This window comes from Scardinius erythrophthalmus, assembly GCF_964197995.2.
Source record: "Scardinius erythrophthalmus genome assembly, chromosome: 10".
In the NCBI taxonomy this organism is placed as follows: Eukaryota; Metazoa; Chordata; class Actinopteri; order Cypriniformes; family Leuciscidae; genus Scardinius; species Scardinius erythrophthalmus.
The window spans coordinates 21070360-21087349 of NC_138230.1; the positions used below are offsets into that span (position 1 = coordinate 21070360).

A 16990-nucleotide genomic window follows, 5' to 3' on the forward strand; every position below is an offset into this window, starting at 1 on the left:
AACTGTAAGTATACAACATAATTTTGCAGATAAATAAAATTTAAGTACACTAGCTGCAGAGATATTAAGTAGGTCTAATGTTTATTATGGCTTGGAGCTTATGAAACCCCAAATTTAAAGTTATAATATTGTCTAACTGATGTCTTTTCAGTTAAAAAGAAACACAACAACGATTCTTAAAATCGGGCGTAGACAGAGATTATGTGTTAACGTTACACCACTAAGATATATTGGAATGAGAATAATAAGCGCGCGCTGGTATTCAGTGATATCATGTTTCGTTTTGAATTTGAGGTGGTAGAACGGATTAGTCGTGTGTTAACTTACCGAACCGTTACCCCACACACTCGGATAGTTTGCTGCTGTTTGTCGGACGGCTTAAATCCGAACCAAGTCCAAATAATGGATGTTGCAGCTTTCACTTACAGCCGTGTTTACTTAAGATGACGACGAATATGCGCTGCAGCCGGGTTTACCTCGCGGCCAGTGGCGGATTTAGCAAATTGGGGGCCCAAGGCGAAGGTATGTATGGGCCCCCCATCTGATCTTTAAAGGTGCAATGTGTCATATTTCTGAGGATCTATTGACAGAAATGCAATATAAGATCCATAACTATGTTTTCAGTGGTGTATAAAGACCTTACTTAATGAACCGTTATGTTCTTATTACCTTAGAATGAGTCATTCATATCTACATAACCGCGGGAACCCCCTTCTATGAAGATCGACTTATTGTGACGTCTAAAAATCACACACTGCACCTTTAAAAGAGAGCGAAATCTCTTTTTTACAGACTGAATGGTGAATAGGCAGGTAAAGGTTGGAGAGGAGAAATAAAACTTCCCCTTTAAACCTTGCATGCACGTATTCACTCCTAAACAGAAACGTTACAATGTTTACATGGTACAATTTCTGGTAAGCTCTGTTTTTTTTGTTTTTTTTTTGCTTGACAAATTTCACCATTTCGATTCAATTCTTGTGATTTGATTCAATATTGACTCATTTGGATACATATTAGGTACACAAGATAGGCGTTAATTTTTCTCAAGAAAAAAAAAACTTACATAATGCTGTGAACATACAGAGAGCCATATCAGCTGGTATTATTTAAGGTTAAAAATAACTAAAATTAAACAATGTTTTTTTATTATAATTAAATTATAAGTAAACAATATACTAAATAAATAATATAGTAGGCCTACACATAGGCCCTATTTAGCTAAATACTCTTTATATCTTATTTTTCTAGTCAACTAACATGCTATAGCCTATATTATGGTAACTAAATGGCTTTCCTGAGGAACGTTAGGCTAAATGTTATGTGACGATTGTTCTCCAGCTGTTTTACCTCTTTCCGCGGTTGAAAAACACTGATTGGTCGATATTATGAATAAGGAATACATTTTGGTAAGTTATTACCGAAGATGATCAGTTCACGTGCCTCTAGGGATCGGTCACGTCACATTACAAGCTCCAAACGGTATTTATTATTTCGTAATAGAATTGACAGAATCTGAGACCTGAGATTTTTCATATCATAAGTAATTTAAACTGCTCTGTTTTGTCTGTCGGTCTCCATGTCCTCTTTGCTTCACGATCTTTCTGTGCGTTGGACGTTTGTTGTTCCTAGCCATAAAAAAGTTTGTCATCTTTGGCAGCTTTCCCAATAGCCTACTTACAGTATCTGAGTCTTTTTTTCTTTTATTTGAGACGCTTGGGTAACTTCGAAACTTTTCATTTTCACGTTTAGACTCATCTTGCTCTGTTTGTGTATTTCCTGTATCGTTGTTGTCATTGTCAGCGGGCATCACAAAAAAGTTTGTTACCTTATTCTGCAATTTTTCCTCCTTTTTTCAGCACCGCTTGTGTAGCTTCGCTTCATTTTTACTCTACTACTCTGTACACTCTGTCAATCACTTCTTTTTCTCTGTCAGTTTTTTGTCGCAATACAGCCTTGTCACTTTCGCAGATGCGTGAGATAATGGAATAGTCCAATGTAGTGAGGTGGGGGGCCCCCTCCTTTCTGCGACTAATGATTTGATGCCATTTTTCGCAAATGGAGATTTAGAAATATATAATTTGCGAAAATTAAAAAAAAAAAAAAAAAAAAAAACTTAAGCATAAATTAATGGGGCATTTTGGGGGCCCCTAGGTAGCTTGGGGCCCAAGGCAATTGCCGACCTTTGCCTAATGGTAAAGTCCGCCCCTGCTCGCGGCCGCGGGTAGATTGCGTCATCATAGCTTGTGTAGTAGAGCCATCTCCCAACCCAACTTGGGGAATAGATTAACGGCGATATTTTTTTTATCGCGCGCTGCGTTAACGCCGATAACGGCCCACCACTAATATATATATATATATATATATATACACTGCTCAAAAAAATTAAAGGAACACTTTGAAAACACATCAGATCTCAATGGGGAAAAATATCATGCTGGATATCTATACTAATATGGACTGGGTAATGTGTTATGAACGAAAGGATGCCACATCGTTTGATGGAAATGAAAATGATCAACCTACAGAGGATTGAATTCAAAGACACCCCGCAAATCTAAGTGAAAAAATTATGCAGCAGGCTTGTCAATTTTGCTGAAATTTCATTGCAGCAACTCAAAATGGTACTCAGTAGTTTGTATGGCCCCCACGTGCTTGTATGCATGCCTGACAACGTTGGGGCATGCTCCTAATGAGACGACGGATGGTGTCCTGGGGTATTTCCTCCCAGATCTGGACCAGCGCATCACTGAGCTCCTGGACAGTCTGAGGTGCAACCAGGTGATGTCAGATGGACCGAAACACAATGTCCCAGAGGTGTTCTATTGGATGTAGGTCAGGTGAGCGTGGTGGCCCTTCAATGGTATCATTCCTTCATCCTCCAGGAACTGCCTGCATGCTCTCGCCACATGAGGCCGGGCATTGTTGTGCACCAGGAGGAACCCAGGACCCACTGCACCAGCATAGGGTCTGACAATGGATCCAAGGATTTCATCCCGATACCTAATGGCAGTCAGGGTGCCATTGTCTAGCCTGCAGAGGTCTGTGCATCACTCCATGGATATGCCTCCCCAGACCATCACTGACCCACCACCAAACCGGTCATGCTGAACGATATTACAGGCAGCATAACATTCTCCACGGCTTCTCCAGACCCTTTCCTGTCTGTCACATGCTCAGGGTGAACCTGCTCTCATTTGTGAAAACCACAGGGCACCAGTGGCGGACCTGCCAATTCTGGTGTTCAATGGGAAATGCCAATTGAGCTCCCTGGTGCTGGGCAGTGAGCACAGGGCCCACTAGAGGAGGTCGGGCCCTCAGGCCTCCCTCATGAAGTCTGTTTCTGATTGTTTGGTCAGAGACATTCACACCAGTGGCCTGCTGGAGGTCATTTTGTAGGACTCTGGCAGTGCTCATCATGTTCCTCCTCGCACAAAGGAGCAGATACCGGTCCTGCTGATGGGTTAAGGACCTTCTACGGCCCTGTCCAGCTCTCCTAGAGTAGCTGTCTGTCTTCCTGGAATCTCCTCCATGCTCTTGAGACTGTGCTGGGAGACACAGCAAACCTTCTGGCAATGGCACGTATTGATGAGACATCCTGAAGGAGCTGGACTGCCTGCGCAACCTCTGTAGGGTCCAGGTATCGTCTCATGCTACCAGTAGTGACACTGACCCTAGCCAAATGCAAAACTGGTGAAAAACAGTCCGAAAAGATGAGTAGGGAAAAAATGTCAGTGGCCTCCACCTGTAAAACCATTCCTGTTTTGGGGGTTGTCTCACTGTTGCCCATCTAGTGCAGTGGTTCTCAATCCTGGTCCTGGGGACCCACAGCTCTGCACATTTTATATGTCTCCTTTATCTGACACTCCCAGTTAAGTTTATAGAGCTCTTTCCTAACGAGATGATGATCTGAATCAGGTGTGTTAAATGAGGGAGACATACAAACTGTGCAGAGCTGTGGGTCCCCAGGACCAGGATTGAGAACCACTGATCTAGTGCACCTGCTGTTAATTTCATTAACACTAAAGCAGCTGAAACTGATTACCAACCCCCTCTGTTACTTAACTCAGTGGTTCCCAAACCTGTCCTGAAGGACCCCCAACACAACACACCTGATTCAACTCATCAGCTCATTATCACATGTGATAATGAGCTGATGAGTTGAATCAGGTGTGTTTGATTAGGGAGACAATATTATTTTTTATTTACAAACACAACTTTTCACCACACAAATATTTTATCTGGAATAATAAGGACATTCTTTTCAAACAGAAAACTATTTCTTTGAAAATTGGTTTCGAAATAATATTGTTTTGGTAGACCAATTATTTAATTCAGATGGCCTTCTTTTTACTTATAAGGAATTCATGTTCAAATATAATATTCCTATTCCACCAAGGGAATTTGTAACTGTTTTTGGAGCAATTACTCCTAAAATTTGTATGTTATTTAAACAACAAAAAAGTATAGATTACCAGCAATTTCCACACCCTCTCACCAAGTCAATCTCTTGTAGGTAAAATATGTTTCTCCTGTCGTTATAATTATAACAGGTCAATAAGAGCCCTTTTCCAGAAAGATGTTGTTTCAAGACCAAATGTTATTGCGTACTGGAGTGAGTTTGTGATTGATGTCGACTGGAAAAAAGTCTGGCTTCTACCCAATCGCTTTCTCTTAACAAATAAGGTTAAAGAAGTATCTTTTAAACTCCTTCATAGAATATACCCTGCTAAACACTATTTATCCAGATTTAAAAAAAATATTGTTTTTGCAAAAAGAAGCCAGAGACAGCTGTTCATTTATTTTGGCACTGGCCTTATGTGTCTTTTTTTTTTTTTGGCAAAATGTTTATTATTTCATTGTTGGAAATGTTGATGAAAATTTTGAATTACTGTGGAAAGATGTTCTACTAGGTATTGTCAATTCAAAAGATAAACAACCCCGCACTTATTTTATATATTTTTTTTTATTTTGATGGCTAAATTTCATATTCATAAATGCAAATTTTCAGGGAAAAAGCCATGTTTTATTGCATTTAAAAATGATGTGAAGCTTTATATTGAGTCAATATTGCCCTCAAAGAAACAAAAAGCTATTAGAATTTTACAAGCATGTACACTCTTTAAAGTATTCCAATAATACTGTTTGTACCTCCCCCTAGCATTTGAAATGTATTGTATTTCTATTGTTTGTTTTGATATTTCTTCAATAAAAAAAAAAATATATATATATATATATATATATATATATATCTTAAGTCACCACTTTTGAATAAGAAACAATATCAAGACTATAAAACTCGTCAAAAAACGCGCCCACACTCCAACCACCTGACTGCACATTATATTTTTGACTTAATTGATTCTGCTTTTATTCATAATGCAATGGACCGGTCAATGGGACATAAATGAATCCTTAAAGGATGGGACTTTATGGGACATTTGCACAAAAATAATAAATAACTTACCGTAGCCTATTTTATAAGTCGCTCCGGAGACGCATATCAGTCAAAAATGCGCCACGAGGAAGAAAAAACATATATAGCCTAAGTCGCACTGGACTAAGTTGCATTTTTTTAGAAATTTATTTCACCAAAAAAAAAAAAAAAAAGTTACAGACAGTTCTCCGCTACGGACGTGAGCGCTCTAAAGTGGCACTAAAAGAATGTTTTAAAACTTTCACAGAGACCTCAAACTGAAAGCACAAAGCCTGTCTTTAAATTTAATTTCGTTTTGTATTAATTGTATCTTAATTTTAATCGATGTTTCATCAACAAATTGTCTGGATTTAATAAGAAGTAGCTAAATATAGGCTATTAGAAAATAGATAATCAGGACACGGAGGCGCTGGCGAACCTGGAGCTCGTCTCATAATGAACCGAAACTCAGCGTAGGCCTATAAGGTAGCCTATTGCCTCACAGACCTGAGACATATAGATAGCTTGAAATGTCTACTTTTAAGCAGAACAATTCAAAACGAAAGAAAACAGACTGCGCTGCTTATGTAATTCGTATGAAATGTGCATTTCTCTCTGGCGGTGCGAAGATCGCGAGTCGTCAACTTCATCTGTCTAGCCGACAATGACATAAAAAAATAACTGTTTTATTAGTAAACAATTAAAATGTCTCCTGCTATATTTAACATATTTGCCTGTTCCTTACAAAATACTGACAGTGGGGTATTTGACGGATTTTTTTTTTTTTTTTTTTTTTTTTTTGCAGCTGCGGACACATTTTTTCGACACACACACACACACAAACAATATTACATAACACTCTGCGCTTATGTTTTAAAAAGATAATTTAACATATAAATAACCATTTTTAAATAGCCCACTTAAAGTGTTTATTACAAATAAATGACTAAATGCTAAAAATTAATACATTTTAATGAACAAACATATGCGTTGCATTTACAATTCTGTGAAAACAGGGGGTGCTGCAGCACCCCCACTTCCCGCGGCCCATAGGTGCGCAATCTGTGGTGTTGGATAGGCCTCAGAACGTCAAAATGTCCAAGAAGCAAGCTCCATTAAGCAATTATTTTGGTGTCCCTCCACCTCCAAAGAAATGCCAGACTGAGTCTGAACCGCAAAAGAAGCGCGTGTTCTCTGAAAAGTGGCTGCAGGAGGTCAGTTGGCTTCAGACAAATGTTGAAGGCACAGAGATGTGGTGCAAAATATGCCGTGGAAATCCCACTCTGGCGGACAAAACCAGCGCTTTTTATACAGGTACCAAAAATTTCAATCACCCAGCATTTGATAAACATGCCAATAGCAGAGAGCACCAGAAGATAGTTCAAGCAATTGATAATGAAAACAGAAGCAGCCAGGACCAGAGGCCCAGTGGTCCACTCGACAAATGGAAAGGAAAACTGAATGAAGAACAACATCGGGCACTGTGTAATGTTTTTCTTTTAGCCTTTCACAAAGCAAAACATGGACGTCCCATGCGTTCATATGAGGAAGATATTCCGCTTCTGAAGAGGCTTGGAGTTAATGTCGGGAACGCGTATCATTCTCGAGAAGGGGGGAGCCGCATCATCCAGTGCATCGCACAGACAATAACTTCAGATTTGAGAGAAAAACTGCAAGCAGCTGAATTTTGGGGTGTGCTCTTCGATGGATCCAAAGATATAACAAAAACGGAACAGGAAATCGTGTACATTGTTTCTGTTTCCAGCAACGGACATTTCAGTTCAGATTTCCTTGGATTAATTAATCTTGGAGCCAATCGAACAGCACAGGATATAGTAGATGGACTTGTGCAACTGTTCCACGCGTGCAGTTTAACGGAGTGGAAGACAAAGCTGGTCTCGGTATGCATGGACGGAGCCGCCGTCAACGTTGGAATGTACAACGGGGTCGTTCCAAAATTACGTCAGATGGCGGACATCGGGGATTCCCTTGTGCATATTCTGTGCACCGCCCACACCCTGGAGAACTGCGCCAAGTCGGTTGATCGCGCAGTCCCATACTGTGAGTCATTTAATCAATCCGTAGTCCAGTTGCTAAGATTTTACTTAAAGAAAGGGGGTGCAAAACGGATTGCACAGCTAAAGGTCATATGTGAGGAGAAAGGCATAGCTTTTGCCAAATTAGGAAAGTTTCACAATATCATATGGTCTGCGTGGAGACAGGAGACTCTTTTGAAAATATGGAGAATGTTACCAGTCATCCAGATTCAAGTGGCAACAAGTGATGACATGAGCCTGAAACATATCTGTACAGAGCGTTTTTGTTGTTTCCTGGCCAACATTCTAGATATTGGAAACATTTTACAGGTCACCTCCCTCAGGTTTCAGCAAGAGAAACTAACAATTGGTGAATGCAAAGATGAGCTCATGGTTGCTGTTGGACAGTTTACTCTACTGATGGAGAGTGAAGGCAAGTACAGGAAAGAGACTGGGTCACATGCTAATGCTGACAGGGACAAAATCAATGTATTGAGAGCTCTTATTCATGAGTTTGAATGCAGATATGAATCCCTAAAATCATGTGATCAGTTTTTGATTTTTGATCCTACAACTTGGCCTCTTGAAATGAAAGATCTCCACAGTTTTGGCAACACAACTCTCAGTAACATCCTTGAGAAATATGAGGCCAACTTGTTTATTGACAGAGATTCCACTTTAAGAGAGTGGATGCGTTTAAAGCAAGCTGGAAAACGTTTGGCAGCCTCTTCTGTGCATGACCTGGTCAATGTAGTGAAGACAAGTAATCCTGACAGTTACTCCAACATTCAGAAGGTCCTTCTCTTGTCTCTTACACTGCCCTTGAGCAGTGCAGCATGTGAAAGGGGATTTTCACATTTGAATATCATAAAAAACAATTACAGATCCCGCCTATCGGACTCCCGCCTCTCATCTCTAATGCACATTCTGTTCTCTAAGTTCACCACGGAGACCTTTGACCCGAAAGCAGCTATTGACTTGTGGATGCAGACAGCTAGTCGCAGGCTGAACCAGGGAGAAAGGAGTAGGCCTGGTGCATCCACTGCTGTTTGTGAAATAGAGGAAGACAGTCAGAACGAGAGTGAAGATGATAATGATGAAGATGATGACATTCCGTAAGATAACAGAACCTTCAGTGCTTTAAGATAGTAACTCTAGTAAGCGCTTTAAAGTTGTCATTTCTTTGGTTTTCAGAGTTAGAAAAGCAGATATTTGCACATTTAATTTCCAGAGCTTGAAACAGTTGTTATTTTGAAAGTTACAAGGTTTTAAAGATCAGACATTCTGTTGCACTTCTTCTCTTAATTTTCAGTTGAAATTAAAGTTCATGTGAATCATGTCAAATGACATTATCCATGCATCCCTCTAATTTGTTCCTCCCGTGAGGTGGGTTAAGGAAAAAATGCATTTGAAAATGTGAGGACCAAGCAACAACCCCAGGTTCTCCCCTGAGAACAAGACCAAAAATGTTATGTGCACCCCTGTATATATATATATATATATATATATATATATATATATATATATATATATATATATATAATAATGGTGTCAATGGAGATCAATATTATTGTTGAATATTAAATTAAATGTTAAATTTAATGTCTCCAACTAAGCAAGCCACAGGGGTGGGCAAACTTTTTGGCTCAAGGGCCACACTGGGTTTTAAAATTTGACAGAGGGCCGGCCCAGTAGCAGATTATGAAACACGATCTCATGAAGGTGCGTATCTATACCACGAATTTTATTTCTCGTGCCAAATATGCCAAAACTGTTTTGTTTTTTTTGTTTTTTTTTGCGTGCATATGCTAGGTAAACCCCTTGGTTAGGATTAGGGGTGCGGAGTGCGTGCCTATTACACGCCATAAAGTGTGTATCATATGCACGCGAGAACTGCGTATCATAAGCACTACAAATACAATTCGTGATATTCGCACTTTCATGAGATCGGGCTGAGCAAACACATTTACGTTGTGGCAACGTCTGTGCGAAATTCAACAACTGAGAGACGACATTCTGACAATACATTTTTTTTATGCTAGATATCCCCCATTTAGAATGTTATGTTTTGAGGTTAATTTTTAATTAGTCAGATGTTAGATAATTATAGCCTATACTTTTTAAATATTGTTTATCCTTATTATTATTTAATGGGCCTAACAGTAAATTAGAAACAAAACACCTGCAAGTGTAAGTTACACTTAGAAGAGTAAAAATGACAGAAGGTTACGTTAATTCAACTTTATTAAAACTGCATATGGCAATCAATTTGCACTTCCAAAAGTCATACATTTGTGGAAAAAAAACGAAATAAACGACTATACAAATGTATTTTAAGTATAATAAAATAAAACATAAAAAGCAAAGGCAGATCAGAACTGTACATGGCAGACGGGAGCATAGTCGAAAGCCGGGCGATAAAGGTCGGTAAACGGAATCAGTCAGGATACATCCACAAATCCAGAGGAGCAAGAAAACTAAATAGCAGACAAATCAAAGGAACAACTAAACAGGTGTGCAAGCGGTTACCAAACATTTTTTTCTATGTGAGTTTCCAAAAAAGGAAAAAACATTAACGTGCAACAAGTCTATGCGCTTAAGTCGCTGTCTGTTTGGTTTCCATGGTGACGCGTCATTGCTTGTTACGTGACACACCGCAGCCACAACAGCGCTGAATGAATGATGATCTGCTTTTATGTCATTTTTCCTTTTTTACATTTGTTATCTATGGCATGAAATATCTGATATTCTGATTGTCAAATATATGCAACGCAATATATATATATATATATATATATATATAACGCAAAGTATTGCAAGAAAAAGGCAAAATGAATGCGATCTTAAGACAATATTTTAAATACTCGACGGGCCGGATTAAACAGCCTAACGGGCCGTATGTGGCCCGCGGGCCGTAGTTTGCCCACCCCTTTAGACTATCGCATTATAGACAAACTTACAAAAATGTTTATTGCCAGGTCATATAGAAGTTATTACACAACAATTAACACAAGGACAACTTCAGCCGAAGCTGTCAAAAGGCTGGTACTTGAAGAACATGGCTAACATTACCACAAAACTGAGTAGCCTAATAACAGACGCGGCTACAACACTATATCTGCCACGCAATTTTGTCTAGCCTACATCTGACAATTTTGGGTTCAAACACGCCCTGCACACCACACATACTTAACAGTGTTAAATTTGAAAAATACTGTTCGATAGAACTGCTTGGTTTGTTACCGTTATCTGCGTGTTTCCTCAGCGATGAAGTTCCACATTTGCGGCAATCCAACACGAAAATGCATGCCATGCAGCAAAGCCTTTCACAATATTGTTTTCTTCAGATAACTCCAAATTTCTCCCACACACTGGACTTGATTTTTGATGACGTATTGTCGACAACTTTACAATCTCCTAGCTATTCTTTTCTTCAACTCCTCAGCATCCATCTCGACGACTGCAAGCAGATTGCGCGCGCGGTTATGACGAATTTTTAAAAGTGAAAGTAGGTATAGAGACTCCTGGGAGGGCGTGGGCACAAATAAACTGATGTGGATTTTAAATTATTTTATCAACTTGAAATACAGGCATATTTTTGTAGATGTGTTCCTAAAAATATGCATATATTTTTACGTTTGCACGTGATTGTTTTAAACCCGTGTTAAGACCCGTGTTTCCCCCGTGTCCGACCCGACCCGCACCCGTATCCGACACAGTTGGATATTTCTCACCCGTTTGAGCAAAATTTGCGGGTACCCAAACCCGTGCAGTGGCAAGGAACCAAAACTCCATCAGGTGGCAGGATGGAGAAAAAAGCCTTGTGAGAAACCATGCTCAGTCGGGGGGGGCAGTTCTTCTCTGGCCAATGAACAAACAGTGTATGATTATGATTCAGGCAGCATTATAGGTCAGAAGTCAGATTGGATTAGAACAATCAGAATAGTATCCAGTTCCATCTGGTTTAAGATCGGAGTCATCACGCCGGTATGGAGACAGGTTTGTTGAGAATCAGTGCCGATGGCTGTCGTGTCGATGAGGCCTTCACAGGGGGTAGTCTAGTTGACACACCCTCTGCTGACACTTCAGGCATGCGAAGTGAAATAGAAATTACACTGCAGTGGTGGGAGGGGGTGAAAACAGAGAAAGCTCCATTGGGGGAGAGGTAGGCGGAAGAGTCTGTGGTGGAACAGTGGGATGTGTCCATGGGGTAATCGGCAGAGGGAACAACCAAGGAGGAGATGCTTGGAGGGAGGAGCTAGTGAGCACACAGAGAAGAACCATTAGAATGAAGGCCCATTGTGGAACCGATGGAGGAAGCAACCAGGGTGGAGGCAGAAGCCCAACTGCCTGAGGTAGAGTCAGGAGACAAGGAGCCTCAGTGGAGCTGAGCAAAGAAAGACCCAGGGTGACAAAGGGATGGAGGGACGAGGTCCGGAATGCCAGAGGCCCGAAGTCTGTGGTGCAACCAGGGTGATGACAGACCAAGTTGGAGCCAGAGGGACAAGGTAGCCCGGCAGAGCCTGAGGGATGACGGACCATGGGAATGTGGGGAATGTGGAGGGAATGTGGAGCCAAGGTGGAGAAGATGGGCTGAGGAGTCCAGGGCTCAGAGGCCCATGGTGGAGCTAGGGGATCCTTACATAAAGGCGGAGCTGGAGACTGGAAAGCCAAGTAGCTGGAAGGAACCACCGAAGGAGAAGCCGAGAGGCTGAAAGGAGCCATTGGAGGCTGTGCCGATGAACTGGGTAGAGTTGTCAGAGGAGGAGGGAGCGGGAGGCTGGGCGGGAAAAGTGGTGAAAAAGTAGACTTAAGTAGAGGTCGACCGATATGGTTTTTTTCAGGCCGATGCCGATCTTTTGAAATCCGGGTCGGCCGATGGCCGATAAATGCTGCCGATTTATTTTGGCCGATATTTGGCCGATTATGTGCTTGTTTTTAACCTCTATTTGAAAGATAAAATGTAACACAAATAATTACTTAAGATAGACAGAAATTTTCAACAAAAACATTTATTGAACACTTTACCAATCTGCACTTGTACAAAAGACAAAAAGACCTTGAGATATGTTTGGTAATTGTACCTGAATGAATTGAAAATTAATTTGCTACATTTCAGATTAATATATTTGTTTTCCTTAACATTTTAATTAACAGTAACTTAAACACTTTGCAGTTTGAATGATGTCCTCCTGATAAACAAAATGACGGAGTATGTTTTTATGTTTCCACTGTTCGATCGCGCCCGCGCCTCACACACACACGCGCGCGTTTGCACACAAATATAAGGAAACACTTTGCGACTTTAAACACACGCGACTTTTCGATCTCGATCGCGCCCGCGCCTTTCTCTCTCTCTCTCTTACACACACACAACATATTCCAGCATTGCAATCTTTACATCGCAGCCGGAGCTAAAGCGGAGCTACAGATTAGGTGTCCCTAAAGAACCCGCGTATCTAACAGTAGTTCCGCATTACTTTGCACGCGAGTTTTATTTATTTTTATAGCGTGTATTCTCCGTGGAAATTTATACACCGAACCGTGACGCCTGTACCGTTTCGGTTCATACGAATACATGTACCGTTCCACCCCTAGTCTACAGTGAAATACAGTCACACATTACACTACTGTTTGGCCAGCATTTTAACCGTGTTTAATCCAGCTACTAGCTAACGGAATGCTAAAGTTAACTGCTGACTAGTGTCAAGTGCAGCGAAGCGATGTTTCTGTTATTCTAACGTCCGTTTTCAGAGCATCCAAGAGAAGCACAGACATAACAGTAGCACCGAAATGAAGCACAGAAATGCGCGTTGATATTCGGTCCGGTAAATAACGGTCGTTAAGGCACCAGTGCCGTATTAGCTCCGGGTCTGTCTGTAGCTACCCAACCCTAGCGACAACGACGCTAGCAAAGCAAAGCCAGTCCTTCACTAGCATATAGTTGGTCCCTTTTTTATTACTTATTTCTCTGCATTGAGTGACAACCCTCTCAAATATAAGACACACAAACAGAACAAATAAAAGTCTCAGATTCACTGTCTGTAAATTCTTGCTTACTTATTGTGACATGATAGCAACCCTTCTGCTGTGCAAATGCAACCTCAACTACGCTATCAATTTCAAAGTAGCCGAACGTCATGTCGCCTATTCATGTTTTTTCTCTAAGTTGGCAGTAACATATCAAAAGTTTTTAATTAAATATAAAGGAGTTTTCTCCAAGGAACTTAGCTCCTTCCTTAAGATGAGGTCTGCTCACTCTGCTGGAGAATGACTCTAGGCGCAGCGTGCGTCGCACGTCTGTTCCACAACAACAACACTAGGCTGCCCACAGATGCGCCCGCCTAATAATCGGCTTGATACACTTGGATATTGGCCGATGCCGATTATGTTAAAAATGCAAAAAATCGGCCGATTAATCGGCCGACCGATGAATCGGTCGACCTCTAGACTTAAGGCTGGGCAGGACCAGCAGTGATGAAGGAGACTTGAAGCAGCCCACTCCAAAAACAGGTGTTCAAAGTGCCGTCACTCCAGGACATCAGGTGGCTGAGCTTGATGAACACCTCCACATTGTCTTCCAAGTGACAGCTATCTTGTGAAGGGTGACGGGTGAAAGAAATGCTGCTAGATCCATATTTTATAGTCTGCCGATTCTTCAGTCAGTGTGTTGGTTGCTACTGGAGCCAAGAAGAATTGAGGAAGAATCTAGCAGCAGCAAAACATATTTATTTACATAAATAAACAAAAACTAATACACATTGGAGAAAACGCACCAACATAGTACAGAAGCAAGAAAGACCAGGAACTGAACTAAACAAGGAGTATTTATACAGAGACTAAATGAGTGAATTAACAAGGGGCATGTGTGGACACAATAGGTTTCTACGTTAACAAACAGGCACACGCTAGGAACCTAGGTCAACTAAGATAAACAGGAAATAAACTCAGGAACCAGGAACATAGAGCACATAGAACTAAGAAATAATCAAAATAAGAGTACCAAAACAGAACATAAACCTGCAATTAATTATACTGTTTGTCCTTTTCATCTTCAAACCACTTTTTTTTTCTTTTTTTTTCTGTCACCTCACATAGATTTGTGTTGGCAAGAATGAAGACATGGATGGTTTTCTGAAGCTAAGCAGTGGTAAGAAGAGAGGTCTGGTGCCGACTGATTCACTGGAGGAAATATAACAGGTCATTTAACACAGTCAGCAACAGCTGCTTTTAGCATCACTGCATTGATCATGATACAGTAATATTGTTAAACATAAACCTTTTGTGCTTGATTATTCTCTACATGCATACAATATGTGTGTATACATTAATGTAAGCAGCATTGAAGAGTCGTGTTTAGTTTGATCTGATTTGATACTTGCAATTTGTGTTTCTATAGCATACTGAATTTCACATGAATGTCCTGTTGCCATATTTAATTCCTAGTGCATAATGGTGTAGAAATGTAAAGGAGAAGGTTTAAGGTTTGACCCTTCTCTGAAAAACAGAACTACTCTGCTTTTCAAACAAAAAGTAATAATGTGACAACTTCCATTCGAATGATAACAATAAGTAAATTAATAACTAAATAGAAATGATAAGGATCAATTTAATGAACGTCTCAGGTTATGACTGTAACGGTACCCTGAGTAGGGAACGAGGCGATGCGTCAATGACGCTTTGGGAACGCCCCTGTGTGATTGCGTCTGAAGCACATGTAATTCAGCTAGTCCAATGGTGAGAGTGAACGTCACGGGCGGGTGATGTCATGACCAGGAAAGGATAAAAACACATCCGGTTAGAACCGCACTAGCTTCGAAAAAGGCCGAAGCAAGTCGATCACAGGGATGTAGGAAGTATAGCAAAGTGACGCATTGTCTCGTTCCCTACTCAGGGAACTAGGGTTACAGTCGTAACCTGAGATGTTCCTTTTTGAGGGAACTCGCAATACGTCGATGGCGCTTTGGGAACGAGAATGGTCTTCAGGGTCCCTGGAGACCCCGCATAGAAAATGGACAAAATTCATCATCAAAAGTTTGCATAGTGGACGGGAACGCAGACCCCCTTGATGATTTATATAGGAGACCACCAACGTGTTGTCTGTGCGAACAAGCACGTGATGGCCCCTCAGGTCTGGAAGGAAATGTCTCAACGCATTGAAGACCGCCATCATCTCCAGGCAGTTTATGTGCCATGAAAGATGATAACCTTGAGCTGAGTGGCCTTCCATTACCGCTCCCTAGCCCGTGAGAGAAGCATCTGTCAGGCTAAAATTCAATGGCAAAGAGCTCCTAACACTGGACCCTGGGATAGGAACCAAATTTTCCTCCATACAACCAAGGCATGGGGAAAAAAAATCGGGGAAAACCCCTTGGTCTTGAGTCACCACTGTAGGGGCCTCATGTACAGCAGGCCGAACGGTATAATGTTGGACGCCATCAGACCCAACGGCCTTTGAAACTGTTTTACAGTGAGTGACTGGCCTAGTTTATCTCTTTTACAACTGTGAGGATTGAAGGGACACGAGCAGTGGAGAGTATGGCCCTCATTGTCACTGAATCCCACACGACACCAAGAAAGGTGTTTCTCTGTGCTGGAGGAAGTACACTTTTCTTGGCATTCAATCTCAACCCCAATTTCTTCATATGCACGAGAACGACATCTCGATTGCGAACCGCCAGTTGTTCCGACTCCACTAGGATAAGCCAGTCGTCTATATAGTTCAGAATACGTATTTCCTGCAGCCTGTGCAGTACTAGAGCTGTATCTATGCATTTCGTGAACGTGTGGGGTGATAGAACTAGACCGAATGGAAGAACCCGATGCTGGTAGGCTTTTCCCTCAAAAGCAAACCATAGGATCTTCCTGTGTTGTGGAAGGATGGAGACATGGAAGTATGCGTCTTTCAGATCTATCGTGACAAACCAGTCTTCGGATTTGATTTGAGTCACGATCTGCTTCAACGTTAGCATTTTCAATTTCAATTTCTTGGCAGAAGACGAAGATCTAAAATTGGACACAACCCCCCATCCTTTTTTGGAACAATGAAATAACGGCTGTAGAACCCAGAGTATCTGCTGGCTGGTGGAACCAGCTCTGTGGCTTTTTTCGCTAAGAGTGCTTTATCTTCTTGTTCCATCACCAGAGCTTGCTCTGGATGTACTACTGTGAGTAACACCCCATTGTAGCGTGGTGGACGAGAACCGAACTGGATTCTATACCCCTTTTCTACTATGTGCAGGACCCACTGATATATATTTGGTAGATTCTTCCACTCCAATGACCTGGAGCATATTGGCAGGAAATAACCGAACTGACTGACTTTCGACCCTCCTCAGAGGGCGCGAGTCCGATGCAGCGTTGTGGGAGCGCTAAGTCGGAAGCTCGCTGGAAACCGTTGTGCCTCGAGGCACCGAGGGTGGCGAGGTTGGCAGAACGGCCTCCTGAGGGCACCAGGATGGAGCAGGCACCGTGTACTGAGTGTCGCCCCGCAACCCACGGTTTTTTTTTTTTTTTTTTAGGGGTGGGCGAGAGGCGACAC

General features: G+C 41.4%; 1 protein-coding gene across 1 annotated transcript in view; it reads left to right on the forward strand.

Moving 5' to 3' along the window:
* LOC308697353 (SH3 and cysteine-rich domain-containing protein 2-like) overlaps positions 1-14646 on the forward strand; it is a gene marked incomplete at both ends in the record, with an annotated part of 356064 nt that extends 341418 nt beyond the window's left edge. The window contains one exon of the mRNA XM_081376535.1: positions 14548-14646. Coding sequence (XP_081232661.1) covers positions 14548-14646 — 99 coding nt within the window. The remainder of the gene's footprint in view (positions 1-14547) is intronic.
* Positions 14647-16990: the final 2344 nt, after the last annotated feature.